The sequence below is a fragment of the Dipodomys merriami genome, unplaced genomic scaffold (genome assembly GCF_024711535.1).
Source record: "Dipodomys merriami isolate MVZ:Mamm:240054 unplaced genomic scaffold, mDipMer1.0.p SCAF_15, whole genome shotgun sequence".
Taxonomy (NCBI): domain Eukaryota; kingdom Metazoa; phylum Chordata; class Mammalia; order Rodentia; family Heteromyidae; genus Dipodomys; species Dipodomys merriami.
In genome coordinates, this window is record NW_027202826.1 from 32,766,703 (window position 1) to 32,781,771 (window position 15,069).

General features: G+C 38.0%; 1 protein-coding gene across 2 annotated transcripts in view; it reads right to left on the bottom strand.

Moving 5' to 3' along the window:
* Nucleotides 1-15,069, bottom strand: part of Bbs7 (Bardet-Biedl syndrome 7) — a 34,038-nt gene that overhangs the window by 11,726 nt on the left and 7,243 nt on the right. For both annotated transcript variants that reach the window (XM_070022535.1, XM_070022536.1), the window contains exons 6-14: nucleotides 12,506-12,578; nucleotides 11,787-11,903; nucleotides 11,017-11,147; nucleotides 8,736-8,820; nucleotides 7,051-7,153; nucleotides 6,230-6,422; nucleotides 4,547-4,621; nucleotides 2,879-2,944; nucleotides 450-589 (exon numbers count right to left, since the gene is read on the bottom strand). In XM_070022535.1, the coding sequence (XP_069878636.1) occupies nucleotides 450-589; nucleotides 2,879-2,944; nucleotides 4,547-4,621; nucleotides 6,230-6,422; nucleotides 7,051-7,153; nucleotides 8,736-8,820; nucleotides 11,017-11,147; nucleotides 11,787-11,903; nucleotides 12,506-12,578 (983 nt within the window). The remainder of the gene's footprint in view (nucleotides 1-449; nucleotides 590-2,878; nucleotides 2,945-4,546; nucleotides 4,622-6,229; nucleotides 6,423-7,050; nucleotides 7,154-8,735; nucleotides 8,821-11,016; nucleotides 11,148-11,786; nucleotides 11,904-12,505; nucleotides 12,579-15,069) is intronic.

The following is a 15,069-nucleotide window of genomic DNA, read 5'->3' on the forward strand; positions in this document are numbered from 1 at the left end:
AAAAAATAAAATAAAGAGAAGGGAATAAAGGGTAAATAATCAATTAATGCCAAGTGTGATGAGACATACCTGAATGTATAAATAATATAAGGTAAGTTTAAGCCAAATGGATGATTTGGAAGAGGTGAGAAAATACAAAGAATAAAGAATGAATACAGGTTCCAGAATTGAGGAATAAAACAGGTACAAGAAATTTTTGAGTTTATTCAGACCACTCATTTGTAAATTAAAAAAAAAAAACAACAAAACTCAAATCTGGAGACATTAAAATTATTTCCCCCAGCTGGGTGCTGGTAGCTCATGCCAAATCAGGAGGCTGAGATTTGGCAATTGCCATTCCAAGAAAGCACAGGCAGACAATGTAGAAATAGCTACAGAACTTATAAAAAACCAATTTATGTGAATAGTGTAGTCACTCAGAAAGGAAACTGTTCTCTTCTTTCTCTTACCGGTCGTGGTGGATGAAGTGAGTTCTCTGATGGAGGGACAGAGGTCTAATGTGGTACTGTCGGACCTGACAGGTTTTGGGTTGAATTCTTGGAGTCACATATGCTTGAAGTGTCCCATACTGGCCTTCGATTGAGCGAACCTGGTGCGAAACAGAAGAGAAAATGAAAGGATGAATAAAAAACAGCATAAACTCATTTAAATGTTCAGTCCAAACTGAATTTTCAATTTCAAGCTACTGAGGTTTCTTTTGTGTATATGTGTGTGCCAGTAGGGAGGCTTGAACTCAGGGCCTGAGTGTTTCCACTCACAGCTGGCATTCTCACTTAAACCACAGCTTCACTGCCAATTTTTCTGTGGTTAACTGGAGATAATCTCATGGACTTTGCTATATGGGCTAGCTTCAATTTGCAATCCTCAGATCTGAGTAGCTGAGATTACAGGTGTCTATTTCATACCATCCTCACTAACAAGCAATTTTTAATATTATAAAATTTACTAATTTACTTTATACCTCATATTGAAAAAGCAAACAGAATGATAATGTCAACAATAAGAAAAGTACATAACAGCTTCATCACACATTCACACTAACTTGATATGAAGAACTATTGTGTGGCAGAATCTCTCCTGATATAACACATTTTGAGTTTCAGAACATGAACAATATCAGGAGAAAAAGTTGTATTCCTTAATCATGGGTTTATTAAGGTATATCAAAAATAAAAGAGCTGGGTGCCAGTGGCTCATGCCTGTAGTCCTAGCTACTCAGGAAGCTGAGATCTGAGGATCAAGGTTAAAAGCAAGCCCAGGCAAGAAAGTACACGAGACTCTTATCTCTAATAAACAACTCAGAAAAAGCCAGAAGTGGCACTGTGGCTCAAATGATAGAGCACTAGCCTTGAGCCAAAGAAGCTCAGGGACAGTGTCCAGGTCAAGAGTTTAAGCTCTAGGACCAGTAATTAATTTTAAAAAATGAAATACCACACTATAGTAAAAACTAAAGTGAATTTGTGAACTATGTTCAATATTTAATTGTAAAAATGATTGTTATTAAATTGCTAAAAAGTTAAAGATTTTATAGAACAAATGAAATTATTAGAATGAAATTGGTAAAATGTATGCGGTGGAAAAAACACAAGGAGGAAATACCCACATCACTTCAATAACTTAACTGGTTCCATTTAAACCATGACAAGACTACTTCATAAACATAAAAGTCAATGGAATTTGAATGTTAAATGTTTGATAATAATAAGGAATAGTTAATTTTTTAGCTTGGTGACATTATTGTTTTAAAAAAGAATTTTGTAGACATTCATACTGAAATATTTACAAATGAAATTGTAAGTATTGCTTCAAAATGACAATATTAACAAGAATGGCATAAACTGGTCATTGCTAAAGCTATTGCTAATTCCATGTAATAAATACATAGAATTAATTACTCATATTTTTGAAACTTTTCATAATAGAAAATTACAAAAAATCGAGTTAGAAGAAACTGTAAAATAAATAATTTTTGAGTGCTAAAGGCAGAGTAAGCTGGGGGCTGTGGCTCACAACTGTAATCCTAGCTATGCAGGTTGCTGAGATCAGAGATCACAATTCAAAGCCAGCCTGGTCAGGAAAGATCATGAGACTCTTATCTCCACAAACCAACAAAAAGTCAGAAGTGCTATATATATTGATACAACATTTTGAGGCCACATACTGTCTTATGTCTTAAACTTGACCACTAGACTAGATCTACTAGTCAGCTTATAGGAACTCAATGTATTTTAAAAGCTTATAATTTTAGTGTAGTGGCCTGAGTATTTACATTTATTTAGGAGAGTTAAAAAGATGATTAGACAAAGGGTGAACCAGTGCATCTGTGATACCCACTAGACACTATTTTGGAAATGAGCTTTACAACTTGGGGAGGAGGGTGGGAGTGGGGGAAAATGAGGGAGGGAGGTAACACTGAAAAGAAATGTATTCGCTACCTTACTGTAACCACTCTGTACATCACCTTTACAATAAAAATGTGTGATCATAAAAAAAAAGTCAGAAGTGAAACTATGTAGATCACCAGTCTTGAGTGAAAAAGGTAAGCAAGAGTGGAGGGCCCCGAGTTCAAGCTTCAGTACTAGAGCGCATACAACACACACACACACACACACACACACACACACACACACACACACACACACACACACACACACACACACACACACACACACACACACACACGCACGCACGCACGCACGCACGCGCGCGCACAGAGCAGATCCATGGTTGCTTGGGATAAATTAAATCTCAGCTGGTCATTCTAAAGTCACTGCTTCAAAATGGTGTACTGCATGGAGAAATTCAATGGAAAGAAATGCCATCACATGTAAGGTATGCCAAGGAAAAAAAGCAAAAATTTAAACAATCATGGACTTACCTTAAGCTCCAACCTTGTGGTATTTGCCTGGCATCGGTAGGTGGCAAGAAGAAAATTTTCGTTGGACTTGAGAAGAAGTCAAGGTTGAGGAAACATTATTATCATATATTTGTTAATAACAAAGCATCCACAAGGAAAGTATTTCCCATTTATTTGAACATTTACCATTTGTGCTAAGTGCTTTTCCAATATGTTCTCCTTTATTCCTATTAACAACCCTCCCTGCAAAGTTTACTAAGTAATTATTTTTTAGAGGAAGTAGTAAAAAAGATTGATAAAAGTAGAACAATTGCCAAGAGTCAGCTGCAGTCATTACCTCTAGTACTGCTCTGGTCTACCTTCTCCAGTGCAGTTGAAACTTGTTCTCCTTTCCCTAACTTCAGAGGTAATACTGATAAAGGGACACTTTCTGCAGCAGGAGGTAAGCTAGAGTGGGCACTTGCCACAGCAGCAGGTGAGACACAGTGAGCACTTCCCCCAGTATGGATGGACAGCAAAACAGGAAGCCTTTCCCACAGCATGGACATGAAATACAGGAAGCATTTCCCACAGAATGGATTGAGATATAGGAAGCATTTCCCATAACATGGACATGATCTCATTACAGGTACTTTGTACATGTTGAATGTTCAATAAATGTCTGCTAAATGAAGGTTAATGTACCATTCAACAAGACCCTAATACTACAAAAAGGAAAGGGAAAGGAACAGACTGTATTCATAGGCAGGTATGTGAGAGCCTATATAGTTTCTAAAAACTTGAAGAACTTCAATTTGGCTGAAATAATGTCTCTGGGAGAGGAGATACAACCTGGTGAGAAATAAATTAGAGAATTAAGAGCTGAAGCATGGGAAGTTTTCGAGACCACAGTGAAATCAGAATATCAAAAGCAGGTTGTTAAGAAAGGGTCAAATGGAAGACCTCTCTGGAGGCAGTTTACAGCACAGTGAAGTGAGTGGAAAGACTAGAGGCAGAGGAAATGAGAAATGAATAATACACTAAGGCAGTGGAAGTGGAAAGGAAGCCAAGAAAAGTGATGAAAGGCACAGAAATAGAACTGGCAGAATTTGGAACTCGAGGACACCACCTGAGTTCCTGGATTCCCTGAGGATAGGGAGAGGGAACAGCAGCAGCAGCAGATTTTGAGGGAAAGGCTATGAAGGGATTGACTGAAAAAGAAACACCAGCCAGGTACTGGTGACTCAATGCCTGTAATCCTTCTACTGAGGAAGTTGAGATCTGAAGACTGTGGTTCAAAGCCAGCCTGAGCACAAAAGTCCATGGGACTCTTATCTCCAGTTAACTATCAAAAAAGATGGCAGTAGAGCACTAGCCCTGAAAGAAAAAAAGCTAAGGACAATGCTCAGGCCTTGAGTTCAAGTCCCAGTACCAGTAAAAAAAAAAAAAAAAAAAACACCAAATCCTCGAAGCATTTGTAGATGTTAATCAAAATGGCCAAGTGGACTGAGATGGAAGGGGGCAGGAAGTATGACAGAGAGGGTGAAATTGACTAAAATACAGTGTGAACATGTAAGGAGATATAACCATGAAATTTCTCCCTGTATAATTAATATATCCCCCCCCAAAAAAAAGCAAAAAAAAACCCAAGCAAACAAGAAAAAATTAAAAATGAAAATAGGTCAGAAAATTTTTGAGTTTTTGACTTACCTCAGAATCACAGCTGCTAAAACTAACAACAGCAGAGTTCTTGTCCACATCAAGTAAATCTATTGGAACATCACTCTACAGGCAATATTAGGAAAAAAACATTCAGATGGAAAAGTTAAAATGTTCACAAAGAATATATTTTATCGGATTCTCCTTAGTTCTAGGTTATGATCATCTTAAATTTGAAAGGATCTTAACTTATATTTGATAGCTTATACTTCAAGAAAATGAAGTTTATAAAATATATTTTATTTAAAAATCTTTTTTTCTAATTTTGATTATCAGAAATAGTAGAATATAATCTATCCTTATCCCCTTACAAGATTAATCTTTCCAATATAGTCCATAGAGAGACAAAGGGTGCATATTTTTGCTCATAAGTGGATATTAGATCTCAATTATAAACATACATGAAATATACAAGGTCATATAAATAAATATAAATAACACATAAACAAACAAATCGACTAAAGTATGATACAGGGAATAAGTCCAGTGATGTAATTCTTTTGAACAACTAATTTTTAATAGTGCAAAAAAATGAGTATCAGGAAGCTAAAACATTTTGGAGTAGAGGAAGGGGGTCAAGAGAAGGAGGGGTACACAAAGGGTGAGAGGAAGGGTAGATTCAATATACACATGTGAAATAACTTGAAGGGATGAATGAATGGGATGGAAGAGATGGGCGAGAAAGATGAAAGCAATGACACTGATACCAAGATTCATTGTACTCCTAACCTAACATGAAATCCCTTTGTACAACTAAAGATAATAAAATATTAAAATTAAAATAAATAAAATAGTTTACTCTTATTTCCTATTAGTGTTTAAAAAAACTATCTCAAGCTTTAAATGGCTTTATATATGGGAACATTTTAATTTTCTCAGTTCCTTCTTCATCAATTTTAATTTCATCCGTTGTAAGAAATGAGATGATTTGGGTCTTCCCCTAAAAAAGCTTCGAGAAAGCTATTGCACTGAATCCTATGAATGGGTTATTCAATGAGTAGTCTTAAGCTAATGTTAATGAAGGCTTTTCTACTTTTAAGGGTTAGTAATCTGATCTTGACCTGACTTATAAAATAGTAACCTCTCTATATATCATCTTTACAGTAATCGAATATATTAAAAAATAATCATCTGATCTTGACAAGGCACCAATGGCTCATAACTGTAGGCCTAGTAACTCAAGAGGCTGAGAGATTAAGATCCCAGTTTGAAGCCAGTCTGGGCAGTAAAATCTGTAAGACTCTTATCTCCAATTAACTAGCATAATGCTAGAGATAGAGATGTGATTCAAATGATAGAGCACCAACCTTGAGTGAAAAAGCTAAGGCACAGTGCCTAAGCCCTGAGTTCAAGCCCCACGACCAGCACATACACACACATACACACACAAAATACAAAAAGAAAACTTCTCCCAGAGGATAGCCAAAGGAGAATTCTTACTGCCCTTATCTCTCCTGGAAACGGAAGTTTACCTATCTTGTCTTTGTTACAAAGTATAGAAATAAATAAAAGGCAAAAATAAGATTAAAATAATCTGTAAATAAACTGTCTTATAGAATATTAGATGCCATAATCACTTAAAATTACTGTCTAAACTGTTTGATGATAATCCTAAGTGTACACTCCTAGTCTACAAAATATCCAGTGATGAAACAAATTGGCCACTCTGCTTACCTGAATTAAGACATTATCTATGGCAGTCTGTACCTCTAAGATGAGGCTATAGCTGGCATCGTCTTTGTTTAATGTAAACTTATCATTTATACTAAATGAAGGTACAGTTGATTTGGCTTTGCTTGACTGAGAAGACTGTTGATAGTTCTCTCTTTCCTGTAGTACCTTATATTGCAAATGTTCCAGTTCACTTCTGCAGGAAAATATACACAATTTGTCATACATACATACATACATACATATACACAAATGTTGGAGGGCTGGGAAGGTGGCTCAGTGGTAGAGCGCTCTCCTAGCATGCATAAAGCCCTGGGTTTGATTCTCCAGTACCATACACACAGAAAAAGCCTGAAGTGGCACTGTGGTCAAGTGGAAGAGTGCTAGACTTGAGCAAAAGAGCTTCAGGGACAATGCCCAGACCCTGAGTTCAAGCCCAGGACTGACACCACAAGAAAAAAATATTGGAGTTCCCTAGATTGTGCATAAAATTTTGAAGCTAAAACATTATTTCTGTCCCAGTACTGGGGCTTGAACTCAGGGCCTGGGCACTGTCCCCTAGCTTTTTCCACTCAAGGATGGCACTTTACCACTTGGGCCATACTTCTACATCCAGCTTTTGGATGGTTAATTGGAGATAAAAGTCTTACAGACTTTCCTGCCCAGGCTGGCATTGAACTGTAATCCTCAGAATTCAGCCTCCTGAGTAGTTAGGATTATATGTGTGAGCCACTGGCACCCAGCATATAGTGTATCTTTAAGTATTAAAAACCAATAACCACATAACTTGGTGAGATAAAAGCAAAGAAAAAACTTGAAGTTACCGTAAAGAAGAAATTTTATTCTGCATCTCCTGGTTAATTTTTAATTCTTCTCCTGGCCCATTTTCCTTATGAGTGGGCTCTGTAGTCAGACCTGTAATCCAGCCTGTGGAGATGAATTATAATCATCAGTGTGTAAGAGATATATTAGACATTGTTTAGCAGATATCCAATAAAAAACCAACCCTTCAATATGACACCAACTTAATATTAGGACTTTTGCAAAAAACAAAACAAGCCTCCCTCCACAAAACCAAGCAGGAAAATAGTTAAAATCATAAAGTACTGAAGCACTTGTGATGATACTTTTTACTTGAAATACTCTATTTTTACAGAATTTCATTTCTTAGCAATTTTTGAGTTTAGGTAAGGAATGAATTCAGCATATTACAGCAAGTTATAAAATAGGTGACAAATAAGAATTGTCTTTCAAAAATTACTTTCATACCTGAGCATACTGACAAATACCTGTGGGAATACTAGCTGCAGGGATGTTGAGACGGGCTATCCTGGATTATTTAAGAAGTCCAGGCTAGCCTGCACTATACAGTGAGACCCAATCTCAAAAGCCAAAACACAAGCCGGGCGCTGGTGGCTCACGCCTGTAATCCTAGCTACTCAGGAGGCTGAGATCTGAGGATCGCGGTTCAAAGCCAGCCCGGGCAGGAGAGACCGTGAGACTCCTATCTCCAATAAACCACCAGAAAACCGGAAGTGGCGCTGTAGCTCAAGTGGTAGAGCGCTCGCCTTGAGCTGAAGAGCTGAGGGACAGCGCCCAGGCCCAGAGTTCAAGCCCCACGGCCGACAAAAAAAAAAAAAAGCCAAAACACAAAAACCCAACAACAACAAGAAAGAACCAGTGGCTTGAGCCTATTTGAGAGTAAAATATGTTCATTTGATCACGTAAAACATAAATTATGCTGGGTATCGGTGGCTTATACAGTAATCACAGCCATTCAAGAGGCTGAGATCCAGAGGACTGAGGTTCAAGCCAACCTGGGAAGAAATTCCATAAAACTCCACCTCCAATTAAGCAGCAAAATGCTGAGCTGGGGATGTGGCTCAAGTACTAGAGCACCATGAACAGCTAAGTTAGTGAGAACGAGGCTCTGAGTCCAAGCTTTGGTGCTGGTGCGCACGCACGCAAGCATGCGTGCACACACAGAAACACACGCACACGCATACACACACACACTACTTTCATGGAACTTATAACTCTCATGTGACTTATGAGACAGAAAAAAATTACCTCAAAAGTAAGAAAGTTTTTATAAGAAATGCACATACTTCAAGACATAGACAAAATTTCAGTAAATACTTCTCTTTAAATCAGAGTATCATTTCATTTTCAAAGGTATTAGAGAGAAACCATCTTAAAGTGGTGTTCAAACCAACAACTCTATTCATCCCTTGAGTTTTTCAGTGCATATCATCCAACCCAGATCTCACACATGCTACACAAGCACAGCACTACTGAGCTATACTCCCCAATAGAGTCTAGAATGCTCTACATATTGACTTAACATTTTATGTGGTTATAAAACTGAATTTACCAAAGTTAGATTTTTACCACTTTCCTGCCTTCTTTCCTGCTGGCTTTGAACTGCAATCCTCAAATCTTAGCCTCCTGAGTAACTAAGATTACAGGCGTGACCACAGGCACCAGTTTTGATTATCTTTTACATTACCTGAATAGGTGGACAGCACGATTTCATCATACCCATCTTTCCCTACACAACCACCCTGGATGGAGGTGACACTTTCAGACAACATCTAAAATGAATTCAAGAACAAGCAGTTTGTTAATAACTAAAGTTCAAAGATATGTTAAAGCAACTTGTCTGGTTGGTTCTAGATATGTCAGCATGTATTTATTGACTATTTGTTATGTACAGACAATGACATTAGATGGACAAAATCTTGAACAAATGAGAGAAAACTCTATTGTATTGAAATATGGGAAAGAAGACTCCAGATGATTCTTCTATGTTTGTGTTAGCACTTAGCTAACAATACAATCATCTAAAGACAAAACCAATTCATAGAAAAAAGTTGTTTTTTATAATTACATAAGAAAAATACCAGTTTAGTCTCCTTCCTGAATTCAATAGACGTGTGTGTGTGTGTGTGTGTGTGTGTGTGTGTGTGTGTGTGTGTGTGTGTGTGTGTGTGTGTGTGTGTGTGTGTGTGTGTGTGTGTGTGTGTGTGTGTGTGTGTGTGTGTGTGTGTGTGTGTGTGTGTGTGTGTGTGTGTGTGTGTGTGTGTGTGTGTGTGTGTGTGTGTGTGTGTGTCCGTCCCAAGGAACGTTTATTTATTCGTTATTTTTGTGCCAGTACTGGGACTTGAATTCAAGGCCTTGTGCTCTCACTTGGCTTTTTCCAATCAAGACTGTTGCCCTCTGGGCACTGGTGGCTCATGCCTATAATCCTAGCTACTTAGGAGGCTGAGATCTGAGGATTGTGGTTCAAAGCCAGCCTGGGCTAAAAAAATCCCTGAGACTCTTATCTCCAATTAACCACCAGAAAACTGGAAGTGGCGCTGTGGCTCAAAGTGGTATAGTGCTGGCCTTGAGCAAAAGAGCTCAGGGACAGTGCCTGGGCCATGAGTCCAAGCCCCTGGAATAGCACACAAAAAAGGGGAAAGAAATGATAAATGCTTGAGGAAATATGTTTAACCTGATTTAAACATGACACAATGTATATATTTATCAAAAATCTCACATGATCTCCTATTGACATGTGTGATTATGGCTTTATATTGAAAATAGGAAAAAAGAACATGTAAGATTCAATTTATGTCAGAATGTTTTATGTGACTCTACATGTTGGCATCAACAGGCCTTAAAATTTATAGAACTAAGATGACATTTACCTAATATTTCTTCTTTTTCAGCTGGCCCTTGAATATCTAGAAATCAAACTGTTACCTAACTCTCTCTGCTTAAGAATATTCTGATACTGCCCTGACAATATAAAGTTTATGCTTAAGCTCTTATTACAACAAAACAATACCACATATGACACTTAAATTCTTATAATGTATAATTATGCATTGAAGAAACTAAGGCAAACTTATTTAACCACAAGGAAATTTATAATCTGTAAAAACATAATAAAAAAAGTAATTTATGATCCAGCTTATGGGCAACAATCTGTTACTCAAACACAAGAGCAGTGAAGAAAGATTGCAATAACATCAGAATTTATTTACTCAGGGTTGAACTCAGAATCTCACTTGGCATTTTTGCTCAAGGGAGGGTGCTCCACCACTTGAGCCACACCTCCACTTCCGGCTTTTCTCTGGTTAACTGGAGATTAAGAGCCTCACAGACTTTCCTGCCTGGATTGGTTTTCAGCTTCAATCCTCAGATTCCAGCCTTTGAACAGATAGGGTTATAGGTATGAGCCACCAGGGTAGCAATATTGTAAACAAATGTAAGATTTTAATTGGGGTAGAGGGACTACTACTGAGGGTTGAACTTAAGACCTATTTTAGTCATGTGTCCAGTCCTTTCAAATTGGTAATTTTCAAGGTAGAGGCTCACTTATTTTATGCTCAGTTTAGCCAAGCTTTGATGCTTCTACTGTGCTTCCCTGTGTGAGTCTTTGGGGATGACCCAGCCATCGTGCCTGCCTCAGAGTTGGAATAACCAGTGCATACCACAATGCCTAGCTATTGGTTGATAGGGTCTCCAAAACATCTTTTGCCCAGCCTGAACCTGAATGGTGATCCGATTGTGATCCCCTATCTCTGTCTCCCAGGTAGCTAGGATTACAGATTAACCTGGCAAACCAAACCGGGAAAAATTTTAATGAATTTTTACTTAAAATCCAAACCATCAGTCATCTCTATAATAATTTGACAAATAAAACTTATATTTGTTTCCCAGTGTTGAGGATTGAACCTGGGACACTATATGTGTAAGTTTATGTTCCTATCCTCCACATGAAGCTTGTTAAATAAACTTACCTGATCGAATCGAAGAACAGGCTCATTCGCATTATCAAAACTATACACTTCCACCATTCCATCATCTCGCCCAACAAGTAAATCTTTAACCCCATCACCCACAATGTCAAAGCTGTCCATACACAAAATACCTTAAAAAAAAAAGATGTTAGTGATGAGTTATTAAAAAAAACTAATACTAAAAACTCCCACAAAATAGCTATTTTTTGTACAAAACAGTTAAAAATGGAAAACATAGAACAATCCAGCATGAAGGAAAACTCGCCGAATAGTCAAGTGCCTGCTTCCTCCACCCACATTTCAATGGTGTCAACGGCCCCAAGTGTACATCTCCTTCCCTCAGCTCTAGCCTCTGCACAGACCTCCAGACACATGGGAGACTATATGCATCATCTCCACGCCTGCAATTCACATTTCCCTCAGGAAGGTGCAAATTCTTTATGAGACATAGAATATTCCTTAAGAATACCAAGGTCTTTCAGTTTCCAATTAATTCCAATTAAAAATGGACTTCTGCACAAAATGGCAATACAACCTATACAAAAACATTTACTCCAGGGCCAGGATGTAGCTCAGTGGCAATAGCACATTTCTTACTGTATAATAAAATTATGGTTATGGTATAGTAGAACTGAATAACACAGATTAAATCAAAAGGGGCTCTGTGAACTGCTAAGTCTGTGGATAATAGGAATAAAATGAACAGAATGAATGAGACCATCTATTTTAATCACTGAGATTTCAGAGTGGGTGAGACATCAAAGGCATACCTCCTCTCTTTTTGTCATTCCGGATTTCCCACTTGTGTACTGGTTTGGATGCTGTGATCTGAATGAGCCCAAGTTTCCCATCCAATGTTCCAAATACAAGGTCTTCCCCAGAGTCACCTAGTGAATTATAACAAATGCATTAACACTATCTCTTTAAAATTAAAACATTTTCATCTAAAATTTTAATTTTAACATTATAAAAAGACAAACTACAATATTGATCAAGATGCATTTGTACTCAATATGTAAAATTGAAACTCCTTTGTACAACCAGTTAAGACCTTTTTTTTGGGGGGGGGTCCGGTCATGGGACCTGAACTCTGGGCCTGGACGCTGTCCCTCAGCTCTTCAGCTCAAGGTTAGCACTCTACCACTTGAGCCAGAGTGCCACTTCTGGCTTTTTTTTTCTGTTTATGTGGTGCTGAGGAATCGAACCCAGGGCCTCATGCATGCAAGGCAAGCGCTCTACCACTGAGCCACCTTCCCAGCCCCTCCCCAAATTTTATAACCACAAGAGATAAGACTATTCCCAAACATGTAAAAATGAAGCTAAACATTAAAGTTCAATAACTCATTGTTGTAAGTTACTAACACACAATCGAAAGACATGTCTCAATTCTAGCACAAACATCTCAATTCCAGTACATATTTACGTATTCTTTTATAATTTTCCATTTTCACCTAGTATTTGTGATCAACAAATACTTAATCCAGATTACCGCCATTTCCATTGTGCAGTGCCAACACGGTAGGTGGGCCAGGAACCTCAATTTCATACATCACATTAGATCCCTGTAGGAGAGCAAGAATTGAAAACATGAAACCAAATCAGAAGTAAATACTGCATTCATGGATAACATCAATTTTTAAATACAGTACTCTTAATGACACTTAGAATAAAATCACTTAAACAAAAACTATGTCATAAGCTGGCACCAGTGGCTCACACCTGTAATCCTAGCTACTCGGGTAGCTGAGATCCGAGGATCACAGTTCAAAAAGCCAGCCCAGGCAGGAAAGTCTTTGAGACCCATCTCCAATTAACTACCAGAAAACTGGAAGCGCTGCTGTGGCTCAAGTGGTAGAGCACTAGCCTTGAGCTGAAGAGCTCAGAGACAGCATCCAGACCCAGAGTTTAAGCCCCATGACCAATAACAACAACAACAAAAAAAAAATCCAAAAAAACTATGTTATGAATACCAACTTGGATTTGTTACTAAACTTAACATGTTAGTACATTTGATAATAAAATATATACAAAATATAAACACTAGGGAGAAATATATGTAAACAGTCTCCGTTTTTAACATACTGTTTGCTTAAAAACCTTCCATTGGCTGGGCTGGGAAGATGGCTCAGTGGTAGAGCGCTTGCCTTGCAAGCCTGAGGCCCTGGGTTCAATTCCTCAGCACCACATTAGCAAAAAGAAAAAAGCTGGAAGTGGCGCTGTGGCTCAAGTGGTAGAGCGCTAGCCCTGAGCTGAAGAGCTGAGGGACAGCGCCCAGGCCCAGAGTTTAAGCCTCATGACCGGACCCCCCAAAAAAAAAACAAAAAAACAAACCTTCCATTGGTAAGTTTTCCTTTCAAAACTCTCCAGGAATAAAGTACTTCTTTTGTCTTTTCTAGTGTTAACTAGTGCTAAAGTTACTTCCTAAGGAAAAGTCGGTATTTGTCTTTGGATAGTCCCCAAACTCACTGCAATAACAGGCAAAATAATCTCATACAAGTTAGGTGCTTTTATTTAGCTACTTCTATAAATCAGTGAAAACACAGTTTGTAAAACTAGAGGAAATAGAGGGAAGTAGAGGTGAGGCTCAGGTGGTAGAGGGCTAGCCTGAAGTGAAAAAGCCAAGCAAGAGCCCAAGGTCCTGAGTTTAAGCCCTAGGACCGACATGATACCAAAAAGAAAAAAAAAAAAAGAATTACAGGCAACAGACAGCAAAGTTTTTGTTAAAAGAAATTACTTTATATTTGGAACATGCAAGAATAAATTTAAAGGCATCTACATTTATCTATGCAGACATAAATACACACACACACACACACACACACACACACACACACACACACACACACACACACACACACACACACACACACACACACACATGCACGCACGCACAAAAAGAGACCACTTCTGGAGTAATAAACTGCGCCCAGAACCAGATGCAGTGAGGGAGTTGTTTTTTTAATCAAGGAGTATTTATCTCTTCTTTAAGCAGACACCTACAATTCAGCCATATCAATGTCTAATGTTATACAGGCTCCTTTTAAAGTCCATTCAACTAGGCACTGGAGGCTCATACTAAAATCCTAGCTACTCAGGAGGCTAAGCTCTAAGGACTATGGTTCAAAGCCAGCTTAGAGAAAAATCCATGCGAGCCTTACCTCCAATTAACAACCAAAAAGCTGAAAGTGGAGGAAGGGCTCAAGTAGTATTGTGTCAGTCTTCAGTGAAAAAGACAAAGGAGAGTTCTCTGGCCCTGAGTTCAAGTCCCAAGGCTTGGCACTGTCCTTTGGCTTTTCCAGTCAAGACTGCCACTCTACCATCTGGTAGAGTCACAATTCCACTTCTGGCTTTTGTTATAGTGCTTAACTGGAGATGAGAGTCTGTCACAGACTTTCCTGCCTGGGCTGGCTTCTGTGATCCTCAGATCTAGCCTCCTGAGTAGCTAGGATCATAGGCATGAATCACCAATGCCCAGCCACACAAATAACTTATATTTTAAGGATCCTGTGGTGGTGTATTGAAAGCCTCTTTGGAAAAGACATAGTGGTAATGATGACCTCTAATAACTATGATGTGAAACAGCTGTTTTAGCCAAATCTGCTTCATTATGACAAATACAGATACCAAAATGACTTTTCCTCATTTACTTATTCCACAAATATCTACTGTATGCTTGCTTCATTCTACATAATGGCATATACACTGGATAACCTCAAATTATGTATCAACCTCCCCTCACCCAACCCAATTTCTTCTTTTGATTTTTATGGAGAAGAGAATAGAAATGAAGAAAGAAAACAAGAAAAATTATACTAAAAATTCTCTGTAGCACTATAATATACCAATTCAAGGAAATGGGAGAAATGATAGTAAAACTTCTCTATAGCACAACAATGGTCCTAACTCAGAAATCAGGATGGAAAGAAATTTTCTTTTCCTCTATATAACTTTTCTAAAAACTTTCAAAGGATCTCAACATATTTGTCTCAAGTAAAAACAAAAACTAATTTATCAAATACAATTTAAATTTTCTTTCCAGGTACTTTATGTATA